At 47.8% G+C, this 18,526-nt stretch overlaps 1 protein-coding gene across 2 annotated transcripts; it reads right to left on the bottom strand.

Annotated features, from left to right (window-relative positions):
- Positions 1 to 352: 352 nt before the first annotated feature.
- Positions 353 to 18,464, bottom strand: UBAC1 (UBA domain containing 1). Of its 2 annotated transcripts, none has more exons than XM_050320021.1 (10): positions 18,202 to 18,464; positions 14,823 to 14,943; positions 12,854 to 12,927; positions 11,503 to 11,610; positions 10,865 to 10,982; positions 10,119 to 10,227; positions 9,439 to 9,670; positions 8,241 to 8,327; positions 7,377 to 7,515; positions 353 to 5,098 (listed from the first exon to the last, which is right to left on the bottom strand). In XM_050320021.1, the coding sequence occupies exons 1-10, from the start codon at positions 18,337 to 18,339 to the stop codon at positions 4,983 to 4,985; spliced, it is 1,242 nt and encodes a 413-aa protein (XP_050175978.1). In that variant the 5' UTR covers positions 18,340 to 18,464; the 3' UTR covers positions 353 to 4,982. The 2 variants fall into 2 exon arrangements, with proteins under 2 accessions (XP_050175978.1, XP_050175979.1); XM_050320022.1 differs by having other exon boundaries at positions 10,865 to 10,967; positions 18,202 to 18,460.
- Positions 18,465 to 18,526: the final 62 nt, after the last annotated feature.

The following is an 18,526-nucleotide window of genomic DNA, read 5'->3' as shown; positions in this document are numbered from 1 at the left end:
TTAATGAGGGTTCCCTTGTTGGGAAAGAAAGGGCTTCAATTTGTCAGTCAACAACTGTCAAGATAAATTCCCTCTCCAAAGGCACCGGAACATCCCAGGGGATCACCAGATCTTGGTTCACAAAGCCCTTGCAATGAATCTCCCCAAATGCAACTCTTCCTGAAAAACAGAGGAATAAATTCCAGGTGCAAACCCAGCTCCTGCACAAATTCTGTGGAAGTTTCCTGACCAGTTCTCGAAATACAAATATCCCACTTTTGGAGAAACAATCCCAGCAACCCTCAGGCACAAGGAAACACAGGACAACAGTGTGGATCCTCTGCTGCTCCTGCAAATGATGCTTCAGGACACCTTGTAATAAATCAAAAAACTTTATTTTTATGATATATTATAAATGTACAACACACATGACATCAGTGTCTCGGTGTGTATGTGTGAGCAGGTTTAAGCCTCGGGATTCATTCCAGCCCTGGCCGTGGGTCTGACACCTCCACACTCAATAATGCCAGCCTGGACAGGCCTGGCTTGGCCAACACCTCCCTAATTTCCAGGAATACATTTCAGCAGACAACAGCAACTGCTTAAAACCATCACAAATTAGCAGTATTCCTTTGCTTTTTTGGTTTTTTTTTTTGCCTGGAGGGAGCAAATCCTGCTGGTTTTTTTCCCCACTCGGGGAGAGGTCGGCGACCCGCGGGGAGCGTGGCCAGAATGAATCCCGAAATTCCACAGGCTCATCCGCCCTAGTTAAGCTTCAGGAAAGTAACATTACGCCTTAGGAAGAGCTGTGCATGCCACACACTGCTGGCAGTGCCAGATCAAAGTTATCCTACGTGGTACCTAATTATTGGATACACAGGTGACAGGAGAAGAAACGTGACGTCAGTACCTTTGCGATATCGATTCACCGGTGCTGCCTCGTGGGAAGTGCTTGGGTAGCAAATCACATTCGTGGACAGTTCGTTAAGCCATGATAAAAATATGCAAATTAAAAAAAAAACCAGAATAAAATCTCTCCAGGCCTCTGTTACCTGCTGCAACAAAGACACTTGGGCTTGTGGGGCTTCGCTTAAAACGTGATCCAATTTCCTCCCTCTCCCCGGAGCACGATATAAAACTATACCCAAATTCGGTAAGAATTGAATGCATTTACATTTATTGAAGTTCACACACGCTGCAAACAGGGTCTGCATTGGAGATCTTCAAATCTAGGGCAAGAGGTCCTGAAAAAACCCCTTTTGCTACACCCAGACGTCGGGATGGAGGTGAGAACGACCACCAGGAGAGCACATTCACGTGGACATGATTTCCTCTGCAGGGAGGTGGGGGTTGCACCCACTGCCCTACACCAGCCAGCATAAATCCCTCCCAACTGTCCCAGGGAGGAGGATACAGGAGTATCCCAAACCTCAAAGCTCAGGGACTCACAGTCGGATGGAAGCGCCGCTGTTCTGCGAGTTAATAAAAATGTTATTTATTATTAAAAGTAGAAAAACAGGGCGGTTACTTTGGATGAAACACTCACTGTCCTATGCACAAGACTTTGGGAAAATTGCCCCTGGAGCAGGGATCACAGGTAACCTCTGTGTCCCTCCCCCAGGCAAGATCTGCTGACAGTGTCGCTGTACATTCGTTTGGTGCGATGCTGACTTCAACAACTTCCAAAATATATTAAAAGATCCTCAGCCCACGAATCACAATGCCTAAAAAAATTCATTTTAACAGTCCTAACTAAAAAAAAAGGATTTCAATAACCACTAAAGTGTTGCTCGGATATGAAGATCAATCTCCAAAAGACAAGTTTGGTTCCAGGAGAGCGAGGAAAGAAATGGGGGGAGAGGGGGGGTCAAGGTTTGGGACACGTCTGTGACAGAGGCTGCGAGGAGCCAAGGGAAGCCACGAGCTGCAGGTCTTGGAGCTTGTGCAGGAGGGAACCTCGCACCTTCCCAGAGGAGGGATGCACTGCTGGCTGCTTTAGGAACCATGCAAGGCAATTTTCCAGCTGCACGGAGAACAGAAACGTCCTTGAGATGGAGCGAAGGGCAGCGAGCCGGGAAGCAGCTGGGTTATCCCGGGGGATCGTGTCCAGGGAGTGAGGCAGCAATCCTAAAGGAAGACTCATGCCACTGCTCACAGGGAGAGAAGGAATGGCAGATTCTTTGGACTGGACCAGGGGCTGGGGGTTAGCAGGAGTTCCACAAGCTCGGGCTCACAGGTCAGGACAATCAAGGTCCAAGCTGAAGTAGCCACTGGCCTTTTTTTTTTCTCCAAATACATCCCTTTAAATGCATCCCCCCTAAAAAGAGTATAAATACGAAGCCCTGAGAACAAACTTCCATAGAGTACATTTCTATTAAAAATATCAGTGTTCTGATGACAAAATTATAAGTTAGATAAGAGTTAAATAAATAGCTGGTTGGCTTGCAAGAGTCCTGTCACAGCAAAAGGTACAAGATTGTCTCTATATCAGTGGGGACTGCAAGAAGCACAATTTGTCACCTACCACCCCATCTCCTCCCTGCCCCAGCTCACAGGCCTCCAAATATTCCCTAGACCATGTCAGGAGAAACTTAACTGTGACCTGTCCCTGCTGGTTAGAACTTGAACACCAGGTAGACAAGGACAGGAAGCTCAGATCCCTTTTATCTCCCTGGAAGCTCCACAGCCACTCCACAGTCCAACCATGTGCTGCTGAAACCAAACCCAGCATTTCCCAAGCCTTTACATTCCTCAGGACTGTTCCTCAAGTTTGAATCTCTCCTTATCCACTCAAAAGCCAAAAAAAGACCTCCCCTCATCAAACTACAGGGTAGTATTTCCCAACTTTCCCTTCTAAAAACACTCATTAAAAGGAATATTAACCAGAATCCTGATTGGTAGAGAAGGACACGTGGCTCTAACATGAAGAGCTTCAAGTAAAACAGTCTTCTGGTATTATTACAAGAAAAAAAAAAAGCTTCAGGAATAAGGAAAAAAATTGATAAAATAATCAAAACCTCTCATAACACCACAACATTCAGTCACAACTACTCGAGCTCGCTGGGGTGCAGGATCTGCTTCCTGGTTGGAGTTACAGGACAGGGTTATCATTTAATGTCATGTTGTCCAAGTCTGTTCTTAGCAAGAAGCCCACAAAAAATGGTTTTAACTGTCCAATTTGAACAGAAGAAGCATCACTACAAAGCTTGGAATTCCTAAATGCAGAAGTAAATACCTCAGCAGCCCTCAACTGTAAAAGCTTCAGATGAAATTACAAATTGCAAAAAAACAAAACAAAACCCAACAAACCAACAACAACAAAAAAATAAAATCCTGGGATAGTTAAATCAAGATAAAAATCTCAGGCTGTTTTGATTTCCCCACCCTTCATGTTAATGATGAGAAATTGGCAACTTCAGTGCCTCGACTGCAAAACAGCACAGAGCACATGCCGAGCTCAGGCCAAAACTTGTCAGAGGGTTTCAGGTTGCATCTTGTTTAAATGCAAAAAAAAAAAAAAAATACAAACCAACAACCCAACTGCACAGAAAAACCCTCCCACACTTGCTCAGCATTGACAGGACACCTCTGGGCTTGGTTAAGCACAGGGTCTCCTCCTGGTTACTCTGCAGTTTGGACTTGCCCATCCTGCCCTTTCCCAAGGGGCTGTGAAGCACAGGACCTGGCAGGGATGATGGCAGATGTCATTTAAGTTGGAAATAAAGCCCTTTTTTTTTTTTTTTAGCAGACTGTTAAAAAGTAACACCTGCAGAGCCCAGTTGTAAAATCCCAGTGGTGGATATTCCCATTTCTGCTCTTCAAAGCTCAGAATTCCTCTCTCAAACCTCGAGTCAATCTTTCTGGCAAAGTAGGAAAAACCCAGCCTGACATTCTTGGTATGGCCATGGCAAAAATAAGCATAAAGAAACCCCCACTTCTAACTCCAAAGATAACAATTTCAAGCATGCTTTAAATGCCTTAAACAAGATAAAAACCTACGTGGCTCTGCTGCTTTACAGATCAACAACTCCCCCCACCCCCCCCATGCAAATCAGCTGCTTCTTTGTAAACAGAATAAAAACCCCAATAAAAGTCCCTTTCCAAAACTGTGCACGTAAAAAATGGGGCAAAACCCCACTATGTGATCACATCCCCCCCTCCCCTTGCAATGGGATATGGCAGAGTATGAGCTCAGGAACTGCAGCCACGTGGGAAATTCAAGTCTTGCTGTGGTGATTTCTGTGGTGAGAGAGAAGCTGCACCTTTGTGGTACCTGCCAGAGAAGCTCCTGCAAGGACAACCCCTGTGGGACTGCAACAACACTGATGCAGCAAATAAATAGGAAAAAGTAATGCTACTTCTTAGATTTCCACCTCTGAATGATTCTGTTTAAATTAAACAACTTTGGACAGAAATGTGCTTGCTCTCCCAAGATTTTGGGCTTTTAAAAACAACGTTTCCTAAAATCGATTTATTCTTTTTTTTTTACCTTAAAAAAACCCATAAAAGCAGATTTGCAATTTGATCAAGCCATAAATTAATACTGTATGGAGATGATTAATATCCTATGCCAGTGGTCAGTGACCTTTTGTAAACACTAGCCAGGCCCTAGCAAAGCTGGCTAGAAAACTACTGTCACAGGCCTTTGTAACGAGCAGGATCGTCTTTCTTTCCAACAATCAGATTCTGAAGTGTTTTCACAAAACCTTTTCCTATTTTTTTGTGTGTTTTTTGTGTTTGGTTTTTTTTTTTCTTTTTCTGATATACTTTATTTTAAACCTAATACCTGAAAACAGAAACAAGCCTTCAAACCTCTTCCACTAACACTAAATCCACAAGGCAACTCACTCCAGTTGGCCGCAACTACAAAAGCTCTTGGGGGGGAGAGACCCCACCTCAGGATCTCCCCCTCGCCTCCCTTCCCCTTCCAGCTGCCCCCCAGCTCCCAGATTTCCACGGAGTGAGGGGCAGGAGGAAGTGGCACAGTGCACTGGGAACCCCCTCTACGTGCGGTTGAGCGTCTGGAAGATGCGGGAGATCTGTAACATCACCGGCCCGGTTTCGGGGTCGTTCATCCACTGGGTGCTGTTCAAGGGGTTTTCAAGCATATCCTCAAAGGCTGCCAAGAGAGAGATGGGAATTGCAACAGTCAGTCCTTGAGAAGCTCCAGGGGTTTGGGAGGTTTCAGGGCAGTTGGAAATGGTTACAGCTCAAAGGCAGTGGGCAAACGGGACCCAGAAATGGTGGGAATGCACCTCGTCCCACCTGCGCTCCACAGTCTGGGGTGATGCTCCAGTTTGGGCTTTCCTCGTTTCTCAGCATTAAATTCACTGCAGACAGTGATTAAATGCTCAGCCTGGATTACAGTCCAGCCCACAAAACCTCAAGGACGTGGGGCTGAAGAGCTAAAGCCTCAACAAACGTCCCCAGGCGTTTGTCTGCAGGAACATGCCATGCAATCCACCCATTTGGGAAGGCCCATCTGCTGCCAGCACTCCTATAAAACACTCTCCTGCAGCCCCATTCCCTGTGATCGGACATTTTTCCATATCCCAGCCTGGATTTCTTGCACTAGCATCCCTTTTTCCCCTGGTGCTCAACTAAGACAGTTCATGGAAAGCACCATCACCCCTTGCCTGTTCCCTGTGAGGCTCCTCTGGAGAGAAAACTGAGCCAGTAAAAGCAGAAATGCCAAAGGCTACACAGAGCCAGCACAAGTGTTGCCCCTCAAGCCCCCAAATCTCAGAGTTCCAGCTTTTCCAGAGGCCCTGGAGCCACAAGGGAAGTAGCATCTTATTCCTCCTTCCTGATAGAGCAGAGGATGTCAGGGAGGCAGCCAGACACAGGAGGGGAAAGGCTGGGTGTGCAGAAAAAAAAAAATCATTCAAATCATTTAAAAATCATTTTTTTAAGAGCATTTTTTTCTTCTGTCTTTACAATTCTAGCTTTCACTCTGCTCCTCCTGTTGAAGGAACCAGGCAGCCACTGCAGGAGTCAGGCTGCAAATCTGGCAGGAAAACAGGCCAGGCAATGATTTCTAAGCCTTCTGACAGACACTGAGCTGGACTCCTGGACATTTGGAGCCAGTCATTACAGAACAGGACAAAAAAAGCAGCTGCACAGTCACCAAAATGTCAGTGTTGAGTCTGGCACCAAGGTCAGGGTTAGTTTTCCCAGGAGTGGCAGTGCACAAAGCTCAACTGCCATCGGTGGGAGCTGGAAGGGCCCAGCACCTCTGAAAGCCTCCTCATTAATACCTTGCTCAAGGTCATGCAGCACTGCCTTCCAGAAAAGCCCAAAATAAAATACACATCTCACCTCTCACCACTTGAATTATATTCTTTTACACAGACTCATAAGCTTAAAACTAAAGATTTATCAATACTCTGGAAGAAAGCCATTAAATGTAACAACTCATTATTAAAAATCTGTGACATAAGCAATTTGCAGATGTATCACTAGGAATATATTCTCTGACGTTCATCCAAGCTCCTATAATGGCATTTCATTTTCTATTTCTATTCTGAGCTGCAGTGTGGAACCCTGGTTGGAAAAATGAAGAGACCATTTGTTCAGAAATCAGGAGTGGGAAGGTTCTGCTCTTGAATTATTTAAAGGCTTGCAAACTCTCCTAATTACATTTAAAGCAGTATTTTTAAGAGCTCTCTTGAATGAGCTGTGCCTGCAGCCTTTCTTTAAAGGCTTTGCCTCCAATAAATTTCCAAGACAAAGACTAAATACAAAAGTTTAAATGCACATCACAGAGCCAGTCATTGTTCTGTGCTGTCAGAGGCAGCAATTCCTCCCAGCCTGGAGGCTCTGCTGGGGACATGTTGTGCTCCCAGCCTTTCCTGACCATGAACACCCAGACTTCCCCCCAGAGCTCAAACCCAAACGAGGGCAATGTGTGTTTGCACATTTTATCTCCATTTTGACAGGCAAAGCCTTTAGCTCAGCCTTCTTGTTTGGATACTTTTCCACCAGTTATCTTCTGTCTCAGTGATCAGGCCTCGCTCCCAGGGAGCTGCAGAGCAGGACACAGCCTTGTTTTTTCTGGGAAATGATCAGAGTTCGAGACAGACATTCCTGATTTTTCCCCTCGTGGCCAAAGGGAGCACACAAAAGGTCTCCTAAATCCACAAAGGCACTGCAGCCAGCAGCTATTAAAGTTCTGAGTTCAGCAAGTGTAATCCTGGGGAATTAGGATCATTCCTGGGACAGCCCCAAGGTCTGGGTTGAGCTGAGCTGTGGGATGAAGCAAACAAACACCAAGGCTGGAAGGGATGGAAAGGGCCCAGAGCTGCACCAATCCCCCAAAGGGGCTGTCAGCATCCAGGCTCCACTTCCACTGGCTAGAAAACACATGGATGTGCAGCAGGAACCCAGGCACCACTTACCTAGTAGAGTTTTAGGGTTGGTGAGCCCCAACTGTACCACTGGGTTTTCTAAGATGGCTTGGAAGAGAGGGCTGTTGGTGTCAATGCCCTTGTCTAAGTCCTCTGGAGAAGGTTTCCTGTCTCCCAGCAGCCACTCACACTGAAAGAAACCACCAGGCACAACAGATTTTCATTAGAATCCAAGTGTCTCAACATAAAAGTTTTGATAAAGTGGCATTTTAAAGATGCTTTTTCCTCCCCCAGTTAAAGACTGAGCTGTGCATTTCTTTTCCCACCAGTTTAACTCTTTACTTGTACCAGCCAGCCCAGTATCCTCTCTCCAACAGCAGCCAGCACTGGATCCTCAGGGGGAGGAGATTCCTTGGCTGTCAGCTGGGTCCACATAATTTTCCTTAGCCCATCACCCACTAGCAGGGGGACTAATCAATCTTTGAAAACCTTAACATTTTTTTTGACTCCTGAAACCGTGGAAGCATTGCTGCCAAATGGTCATTTCCACACTGCTTGAACCTCTGCTGGCTCATTTATTCCTGCCCTTTAATCAGTTATTAATTACAGGGAACACCTTTTTTTTCCTTTCTCAGGAGAGCACAATCTCTTTTGTGAGGGAATTTCCCAAAAGCTTTTAGGGAGTCCACATGTGCTGTGCTGGACAGATCAGTCCCAGCCTCACACCCCCAGAGCTCCTCTGAGAAGTCTGAACCCTCTGTATTTAATTTGGAAGAGGCACAGGATTTACTGTGCTCCTTGACTCTCCAGCAGCAGCTGGCTTTAGCATAGAGCCAAACATCACCCAATCCCACGAGGAAAAGGAGCAGCTGAAGAGACTTTCAGAGGAGCAGGGAATGGGAACGTCGTACTCACGGCTGCGTTTTGCTGGTTGTTGTTTACTCTGAGCGCATCCACCACTTCCTTCTCATCGAATCCCATCTCCATCAGGGCAATGACAGCCTGCAGGAGAATTGCACAGCTTCATGAGTGTAACGTTTGAAGCAGAAATGAGAGCACTCATGACCTTTCACCTTCTGTGCAGGTGGTTTCTGGGGGGTAAAAACCCCTCACGGTTTCCATTTGGGGACCACTCAGTAATTTTATCAACAAATACCCTACATTAAAAGTGTCCTTAATATGGAAGAAAACTAAATCTTAAGAGTGAAGGTAGTTCTTGTCCTCAACACTGAAAGCTGAATGCAAGGCAAAGAGTACCTGGGGTAGAAGGGAGAGGCACAGGACAAACACCTTATTTTGGAACTCCTCTCCTGCCATAAAGCTCTTGTTCACATCTGAACGATCGAGGTTGATGTGCATTTGTGGTTTTATTCACTCCTGGATTTATTACACTGGTAGTGAGTGTGATGTGTTTGGATAAGAATGTTTCCTTGTTGAGAAACTGCACCAGATCACCAAATGCATTTGCAGCTTTTAACCCAAATCTCAAGTGCCAGATGTCAAAGAGCCCCTCCTGGTGTGAGAACAACATCATCTCACTGCAGCCAGTCCTGTGGTCTGAAAAAAGGGAACTTCTGTGTTTGCTGCTGGGGATACCTTTCCTTGCCCCCTAAATACAATCCCACCTTTCTGTCCTTTTCACAGAACTGCCAGAATGGTTTGGGTTGGAAGGGATCTTAAGAGTTCATCCAGTTCCAGCTCTCTCCCACCTTCCACAAGTCCAGGTCGCTCAGAGTCCCATCCAGCCTGGAATTCTCTACAGCCAAAGGACCTGCTCCTGTCCTGCCACCCTTCCTTCCTACACAGCAGCCTAAAAGGCCATGCCAGGGTTCTCACTTCAGTCCTCTCAGTTTTCAGGAGCAGAAGTAACAGTGTCTCTCATTCAGATCCTGCATTCCCGAGGTAACACCCTTCCCACTCAGAATATTCCGCCACTCGAAGTATCCCTGAATTTAAACTCTCTAAAGGCTTCCACTGAAATCCTGCCAAGCCAGCACGACACACAGGTACCCAGATGTCCCATTTCATTTATCAGCTAAACATTTATTAGGATTTATTATTTATCCTGACTGCCCACAGTCCCTTCCAGTGCTGATGGACGCACAGCACGTACCCGTGGGTCCGGACGGAACTCTCTTTTCCTCCGGATCTTCTTGAATATTTCCGTCAGCTCATCCTTGGCCTCTTCCCCTCCCTCCTCCGAGCTGGGACCCGCAGCTGCCTCAGCAGAGGAGGCAGCAGCTTCAGCTGTGGCTTCTGCAGGAGTCTGGCCTGGCAGGGGAGCATCCACTGAAGGGTCATCTGCGTGTTCTATCAACCACTCCATGGCCTGGGTCACCGACATGCTGGGAAACAAACGGGAACACCGGGATGAGGAACTCCCCTGAGGCACAGCAGGGCTCCACACACCTCTGCCTTTGCTCTTGTTCCCCTGGGATATCGACTTGCAGGTTAATTAGCACCTGAAAAGTCACAGATAAAGTTTTGGAGCTGATCTTGGAACAAATCAGTTCCCTGTGTGCTCAGGGTACCACAATCTCCTCTGTGAAATCTGACTTCTGAAGCAGAAGAAAATGTGATTGAATAGCTGGAAACAGCCTTGTGACCCCCAGACCTTCCAGGGCAATCCAGCCCTGCTTCCCCTTCCCTGTGCCACCTGCACTCTGCCTGAGGCAGCACTGTTCTCTCAGTTAGTGCTTTTCCCAACCTAAATTTAGGTGACCCACATAAGGAAACTTCAGGAAAAATGCAGATTTTTTTTTTTCCCCCAAGCATATGCAGTGATTTACTTACTGATTTAACCGGAGGGCCTTGACAGCTCTGCTCTCTGGGAAGCCCATCTCTGTGAGCTGTCTCAGAGCTATTTCATCCACTCTGTCCTCCTCATCCTCATCCAGCATGGCTGCACACACACAAACAGAACAATGCTCAAACTGACTGCAGGCTCAAACAAACCCCTGTGTCAATGCAATGGCATGTGGGAAGTTCAAGCCCCATTCTCTCTTCCATCCCTTCTTTTGTTCCTGCCCCCCAAGTTCGCCACCTCATCGTTTAATTTGCTGCTCTCAGCTCAGTCTGGCTCAGAGAGATTCTTCCAGGACAAAGACTTTGCCCAGATGTGTTCAAGATCTCAAACAAAAGGCAGTTAACTCACACATGACCAGGGGATTGCCCCATAATCAAATATGTGAGATTCACTGAAGATCCGTTGATCCAGAAATTAGGTTGGATCTTGTTGTAGCAGCTCTCAAGGATGAGCATTTCCCACCAGCTGAATCAAGAGCCACAGTTTCTCCTCATTTTACTATCTCCTTGTGCATTTTCAACTATTCTTTGCCATTGCTACTGATTATCTCTAAATGGACTTCCCACCCACCCCAAAGGGACCTTACAAATCCACAAGTTTTGTACAATCTACAGCCACAAGATGAAACTTCGGACACAGAGTTTGCAGCGGGTCTGAAATTCCCTCTGAGCCCACTCCTGTGTTCTGGAAGCAAACAAATCCCCAGGATTGAGTTATAAAGATATGTTCATACCATTTGCCTTCTTAAATAGTTCAACTGCATCCGGGTTCAGTGCTAACAATTTCTGTGCAACTTCTATGAGAGACACCAAGATCTTCCGGAGCTCTGTCTGGAACTGCAAGAAAGGAAACTGTCAAAACATTTAGACAGGACGTTACCAGACATTTATTAGGGCTTTATATTCATTCTTTAGTCTCTCAAGAAGCCTTTCCTGGGAAGTGCTACCTCCTGGGCAGAAAGGTCCTTTTATTTCTACCCCATGGGTAGTGGTCAAGGAAGAGGGGAAAAAAAAAAAAAACACTGCAAACACCTGAACTATTTAAACCTGAAGAAACAAACCCCTCTAATTTAACACCTGCCAGACCTTGAATATGTTCTGAGGCTTTGCCATGAACAAAACATTTCAATCATAAAATACAAATAAAAGTCCTAAAATCAAAATAAGAAGATCATACTAAAATCATCCTGTGATTCCATGATCATTTAGAAACAGCGGGGTTTTTTATCACTAAACAGCATAAGCTGTGTCTAAACTTTGAGTCACTTATTTTAATATGCATTATACACATTTGAGTTTTTCTTAAAGGAGAAAGGTAAAATGTGTCAGAGGCTGTTTGGGTGTCAGAGTGGGGGTTCAGTGCAGTACTTACATCCCTCATGCTGTGATGGGCCACGGTGCGGTCGGCGCTGCGGGAGGGCAGGTTGGCAGTGGCTTTGAGAATGGCATCCTTGTCAGGAGCCTTCTGCTCCTGCTTCCTCTGCAGGGAAGGGAACAGGAGCAGGTTTCATAACCCATTATCCACAGATCAGAGAACACAGCAGTTTCAGACTCTCCACCAAGGCACCAAGCAGTGCCCTGTAGCTTCAACACCACGGACTAACAGCACCGGTGTCACTCTGCGGTGACAGAGCTAAGCTGGGCCTGTTGGCTGCCCCACTTCCACTCCTCACACCTACTGCTGTTATCTGAACAGGCAGGGAAATTCCAGCAGAAAGAGGGAGATGTATCACAGAGGTCTCAGTGCCCAGGACCGTATTCTGCTCCCCAGGGCCTGCTCACAGCTCAGCTCATCCAGAGCTGCACCAGCGCTGGGCACAGGAAACACTTCCCTGCTGATCCCTGGGGGAGCTGCACTGCCTGCCAGGATCATGCAGGGAATCTGCAGCACATGCTCCTGAGCCAGCACAAAACATAGCAGGGTCCAGGCTATAAATATTCCCAAGCCTCATAACTTGTGCTCTTACAGTGACATTCTGCACAGCAAGACCACACTGAGGAGAGAAAGGGACACAATCCCTGCAGGAAGGGATGCACAGACACAGCAATCCCTGCAGGAAGGGATGCACAGACACAGCAATCCCTGCAGGAAGGGATGCACAGACACAGCAATCCCTGCAGGAAGGGATGCATGGACACTCCCGTGCAAGGATGAAGAAGAGACACCCAGGAATTCCCCATTTCGAGCACAAAGCACTCCCTGAAGTGTTCATGTGGTTTTTGTGAACTGCAGTAACACTGGTGCACAAACAGCATCCTTGGGCATCACTGACCCTCAGGAACAATTACACACCAATAAAGTGAAATAAACCAAAATAAAACACTAAGGGGTCAACACTTCAGCTCTAGAGACCTGATTAGAGTGTGGCTAAAGGCAGGAAGACAGCAAGTCAACACATTTCTTTGGGTTTTCCAACAAAGCAAGGCACTTGCTGAACTATATTTATGAAGTTGTTAAGACATTTGTTCAAAGATCAAATCTATGCCATTTCCTCAGAGTGTAGCTGCAGGTCTTATTTTAAGGCAAATGTTCTCAGAATGACAGTTAAAAAATGTAAAATCAGTTTCCTCTGAGTTTGAAAGAAATATGAAGTAATTTTCCCAGAATTTAATGGCAGCATTTACCTCTGTAAGCAAACAGAGTACAGCACAGCAACCCTTCCACATATCATCAGTAAAGCAGTTAACCAAAACTGCCAAGCTGAGAAGTGTTTCAAACTCACCTTCTCCTCTGCAGACACATCTGCCATTTTGGGGAGTGGAGGTGGTGCACGTTTCTTGATCAAAAGCAACACATCTACAAAGAGAATGACACAGCAACACATTAGAAAGGATGTGAGGACAGTTCCTGTAAGATAATTCACAAATTCAATTGTTCCTGGAGATGGATTTTGTATCAACCCCACTGTAGCATCAGACCTTTTTCCCCCTTTATGACCTGGATGGCTTCACACAATTTCTTGGTGCACAGAGAATTCAAAACTGGGCCCAGGATTAGTTACACTTCATTTAACCGGTTTCTCTTCCTCACTCACCACCCTTAAAGAAAGGGTATTACAGGTTCCAGATGTCTTGTACAGAATTAGTACAGCTCATGATAATAAGAAAAGAATCAGCACTGTCAGAGCTTGCACTGAGAAGGAAGCAGCAGAGACAGGCACAGATGGGTTTTGGTCTAAGCTGGGGCCCTGCAACAGCAGCCAGGCCAGCCCCAAGAACTTCCTTTTCCAACAGCAGCCAGGCCAGCCCTAAGCTCCAAGAACTTCCAGCCCCAGGCTGAAGCTCACACTGGTGTGTGAATGGCAGGAGTTGTTCACATCCAGGCAGCACCCCTGGCAGCCCACCTGGGCAGACAAGTCTTCAGTCTCACATCACCTGGCACTAGCTCTCTTTGGGTTTTTAAGATTAATATTCTTCCTTTCAAGGCAGCCTTTTTGTGGAGATCATGAGATGATTTGTAGCCACAGACAATCTGAGGGAGGAGGTGCAGCCACTGCTCAGAGCCCAAACCTGGGCAGCCCCTGAGCCTTCAGCCAGGCCTGACTGAGGGGCAGTTTTCAGTCCACTGCACTGGGCAGGTACAAAGCAAACCAAACATGCTCTGCATGACAAGTTTCTTGGTGTGGCTCAGCACAGAACAGCCAAGAGCAGCAGCTGGTGAGGGCTGTGAACCCTCCTGTCCTCTGTGCAGCTGGTCAGACGTGACAGGAGCCCTGCACAGGCAGCCTGGGGCACTCAGCTGTCACTGGGATCCCTGTCCCTGCCAGGCAGGAGCAGGGAAGGCAGAGCACACACTGCAGAGGGAAAAGGAGTGGAGAGGCACTCAGTCACCTGACAGCTTGCTGGGATACACAGCTCCTGCTGCCTGGCCATGCCAACTGCAATCCAACACTCCACAGGAGCTGGGAAGAACACCCTCCCCCAGCAGGAACAGGCCCTTGCCTTTGCCCAGGATGGCACTTCCCAGCTCCTGTCAGTGCCAGGTGACACTGCCTTGGAAGGGAAACCACGGCAGCAGTTCCCAGGAAGAGGCAGGGACTCTACTCCTGCAGAGTTTCTGGTTCACACAACATTTCAGTCCTGCTTCTCTCGCTCTCTGACACTGCCCCGACTCCAAAAGGGGCCATTACCTTAAGCTGTCCAGTAAAAACTGACTCCAGCTCTCTTGCTTAGGTTTTGTTTCACATTTAGAGCTCAGGAGCAAATACACACCCCACAGACTCTACTGTGGTCAGTGAGACCACAGTGCAATGGATTTTGACCCGTTTGCAGAGGACAATGAGGTGTGAACTCCACTCAGATTGCAGCAACCACCCTCCTGCTTCACCTGGACACCCTCAAGAAACCCCCCAGTGTGGTTCTTGAAGCCATAGGACTGTCCTTGAATAACTTTGAAGGGTAAATGCTGCCCTGGAGGTTAAAAAAGTAACTTTAAAAGGAGATAAAATAATCAGTTTAACTTAATGATGATGGCTCTTAATTCCTTTTCAACCCTTAAAAGCAGGAATGAAGAAAAGGAAACTCCTCTGGAGAGATAAGGAAGTGGGTTTTTTCCCCTTTTTTTTTTTGCCACCTTAGCTTCCTATGTCAAAGCAGAGAGCAGATATTAAAAATGCTCCTGCTTGGAACTTGCCAAATGAAACAGGACCTCCTGCTTCCAGACTGATGGGATTAAAACCCAGACAATCTTACCTCGATCTTGAATATTTTCCTCCAACACTGTTTTTGTGTCTGTCAGCACCTTCTCAGAAGTGGCATGGATCAGCTTGTGATGTGTCACAGTTTTGGGATCCTCCAAGCTCCCGGGGACACACTGCAGAAGACAATAAATACTGGAGATCAAAGGCAGAAACGAGGCCCCTGCATGAATCACTTGGCACTCAAGATTCCCCACATACAACCTGAGCATCATTTCCTGGCTTCTTCACAGCTTAAGCCAGAGGCCAGTGCACAGAATGTGTTTTATTAAGGAACCTGAGGTGTGATTCGTGCCTTTGTGAGTGGATTTTAGACTTTTTCCACTACAGGACATCTCTCTCACACTTCACTCCAAGTGCTTGGTCCTATACTCAGGCCCTGGAGATTGGGAGCAAAGCAAGGATGTTCCAGGGCCCACAGCTCAGTTAATTCTGAGATCAACAGCTCACCAAGGTCCCTCACTCTTTAGTGAGCAGCAATTAGTATCACAAACTAAGAATGCAGATCTGCAAAGGGCAGCCAGTGTTTTACACAAGGGAAGGTTGTAATGATGCAGGGTGTTCTCATCTGTGGTGTGAAAGCAGGAGGGACTCCCTGTTTCGTCTAATAATTGCTATTTACACACACTGTCAGAGTAAACAAGGCATTGCCAGCAGTGATTGGGGTTTATCTGACCCTCAACTGGGCAGTTTCTGCACTTGTTTCAAGCTGAAATCAGATTTGGCTGCTGGAGTCCTAACCTGTCTTTATTAACAACTGCAGAGAATAATAAGGCATATTTGGGCACTACGTACACCAAAGAGGCTGCTGAGTGAAACACTTGGCTTATCTTCACCCTTTAACATGCCCTGGAAATAGAAAAGCCAGCAGAACAGGCAGTGCCTCTCCAAGCTCTCACCAGTCCCTTCTAATTCTGGAGTTCACAGCCAGGCAGGTGAGAGACCTTTGTTACAGGTGCCTGAGCAACTGCTGCAATCATAAGCCCCGGTGATGCCAAACACTGTTTGCAAAGCTTGGAATCCTGAGAAACCACAGGGCTTGGTTTGTTTTTAAAGAAGAAAAAAAAAAGGTTGTTTGTTTGTTTGTTTGTTTTAGCAACAGAAACATTTGAAAATAGCACTGACACTCCCTGCTACTAAACCTGGGTGGTTTAAACTATCTGTTTAACAAACACAACTATGGTGTCACAGGTAAGAGAGAAAACTAGAGGGAGGGTATTTATTTTTTTTTCCTTTAGCTAACAACGAGAAAAACCCCAGCACCTAAAATTTAGGGGAAATAACAACATCGAGGGTGACTCTTCAGAGATCAGGAAGCATTGGAATGTTATGGAGGGAAAAGTGGCCCCTTTCCTGGTTCAAAACCTGTTACAAAAATTTCCCTCTGCTCCCTGAAAGAACGATTATAAAGACTTCAGGGAACATAATCATCAGCATCTCACAACAAGTGGCTGCAGAAGTCATCTCAGGATGCTATCAAGAATCAGTGCAGCATAGCCACGATCAGGAGTCATGATTTTGGCATGTCTATTTTCCCCCTCCATAAAACTATCCATTATCCATCGTGGGTATGCAAATCCACCCCAGGAGCACAGAGGAGGAGAGAGAATGAACTCAAATATCCCACTGAGTTATCAATCGTCTTCTGCCCCGACCTGCACTGCAAGGGGAGCACCTGTTAATTAAGCTTCCTGATAATTAAAGGCCCCTCAGCATCTTTCCCGTGGCTCCTTCAGGTCCTGGAAGGCCACAATCAGGTCAGCCCAAAGCTTCTCTTCTCCAGGCTGAACGATCCCAGTTTTCCCAGCCTTTCCTCCATCCCTCTGACCGCCCCGGTGCCTCCTCCGTGTCCTTCCCACGCTGGGACCCCAGAGCTGGACCCAGCACTGCAGGTGGGGTGTCCCCTGCTGACCCCTTCTCATCCCTAAATCCAAAAGCACTTGCACAGGGGACTGTGAGACAGGAAAACCAGGGTGTGCTGGGACCTGTGGTTTCCAGGGATTCGAGGGGAAAGGACACAACCAGCAGGCCCAAGGCAGAGACCACCAGGGCTGCTGAGCACCCTTATTTCACCCACAAAACTAAACCCTTAACCCTTCAAATGGGAGTTAGGCAATGACATATTACAGGGATTTCTCTACTGCACGTGTTTTATATGTGGAAAAAAAAATCATTGCAAGACTTTGAAGATTAAAAAAAAAAACAAACCCCAGTGTTGAATGTGAATTAGCAAGTTGTGCTCTCAGAGGTGGGAGCTGAGGCTCCTGCTTTTGCCACTCCAAAGCTTCCCGTGCCTGAGGAGGAAATGCAGCAGGATCCAGGATCCAGGGCTGCAGCTGCCAGGGCTGTGCTGGCTCCTGAGCCCAGGGCAGTCCTGGCCACAGGTCCCCCCCTCACACGCTGCTGTTGTCAATCAGCACAGCAAAACAGTCGGGGCAGAGCCTCAAAACTCAGCCCAGTGGCTCTGAAACTCCCCCTGGATTTAACCCTGAGCGCCACAAACACGGGGGTGACCGAGCACAGGGAGCCCCTGTGCTCCTGCTCAGCTTCCACAGGCTCTGCCTCTGCTTTTGGCACCTTTTCCTTTCCACACAGTGACAAGTAATTTACCCTTGGGCCACTTCCACCAAAAGCACAGGGGGAACAGAGAAGAACCTTTTATCACCCCCCAAAAAACACCTCAGTTGTTCCTGTGCCAGCACAGGGTGAGGCTGCACTAAGATTTTCACAAAACAGGTGATTTTCCCTCCACAGTTACCACTTTCCCTCTTTGTTCTTACGCAGAAACAAGCCAGGCTGTAATTCCTGAGAGGAAATGATCAGAACCAGCTCAGCAGACTCCAGCTCCCCCCACCCCAGCTCACACGGGAGCTGATCTCTGACCCCACTACAAAACACGCACCAAACTCTGCAACAAAAGGCTGCAAAGGGATTTCCGCCCAAACCCGCCTTTCCCAACCAACAAAACTCTCCCAAACGGGCGTTTTCTTTCCATATGGAACAATCCCACATAATTTCGGGGGGATGGGGGGGCAGACACAGAAAAGCACGACACGAAAATATCTGTCTACTTAAACTTCTCTCCCCCCCACCCCCTCTTTTCAAAGACATTTGCAGGGCTATGGAAATATCAGTTTTTCTCCATACGGGACGCACCCGCCCTTCGCTCAGTCCCTGATTTCCAACCCTTCCTCCCCACCGTGATTTCCACCCTTTCCTCTCGGTCCCTGATTTCCCTTGGATCCCCGCTTTCCAGCCCTTCCTCCGAGTCCCAATTCCCACCCCATTTGCCCCGTTCCCCGGTTTCCATCCCCAGCCCGGCCCCCTCCGGGCCCTCCCCGACCCCCGAACCCCCCGTGTCCCCCGCTCCTTACGTGCTTCAGGCACCGCTCCTTGAGCTTCTCCACCGTGGTGTCCTCGGGCACCTCCTCCAGCCACTCCGCGCCCTCCATGGTGCACACATGGACCCTCAGCACCTTCCCCGCGAAGATCTTCTCCTCCTGCACGAACATCTCTCCCGCGGTGCCGCCGCCTCACCAGGCCCGGGGCGGCGCGGCGCGCTGCCGCCCGCCCATGGAGGAGCCCCGGGCGGCCCCGAGCGCGGTGTCCGTGCCCCGGGCGGCCCCGGGCGGCCCCGAGCGCGGTGTCCGTGCCCCGGGCGGCCCCGAGCGCGCTGTCCCCGCCGCTGTCCCCGCCGGT

Source organism: Myiozetetes cayanensis, unplaced genomic scaffold, assembly GCF_022539395.1.
Source record: "Myiozetetes cayanensis isolate MyiCay16 unplaced genomic scaffold, myiCay2020 scf23, whole genome shotgun sequence".
NCBI lineage: Eukaryota > Metazoa > Chordata > Aves > Passeriformes > Tyrannidae > Myiozetetes > Myiozetetes cayanensis.
This window is presented reverse-complemented; position numbering and strand designations above follow the sequence as displayed.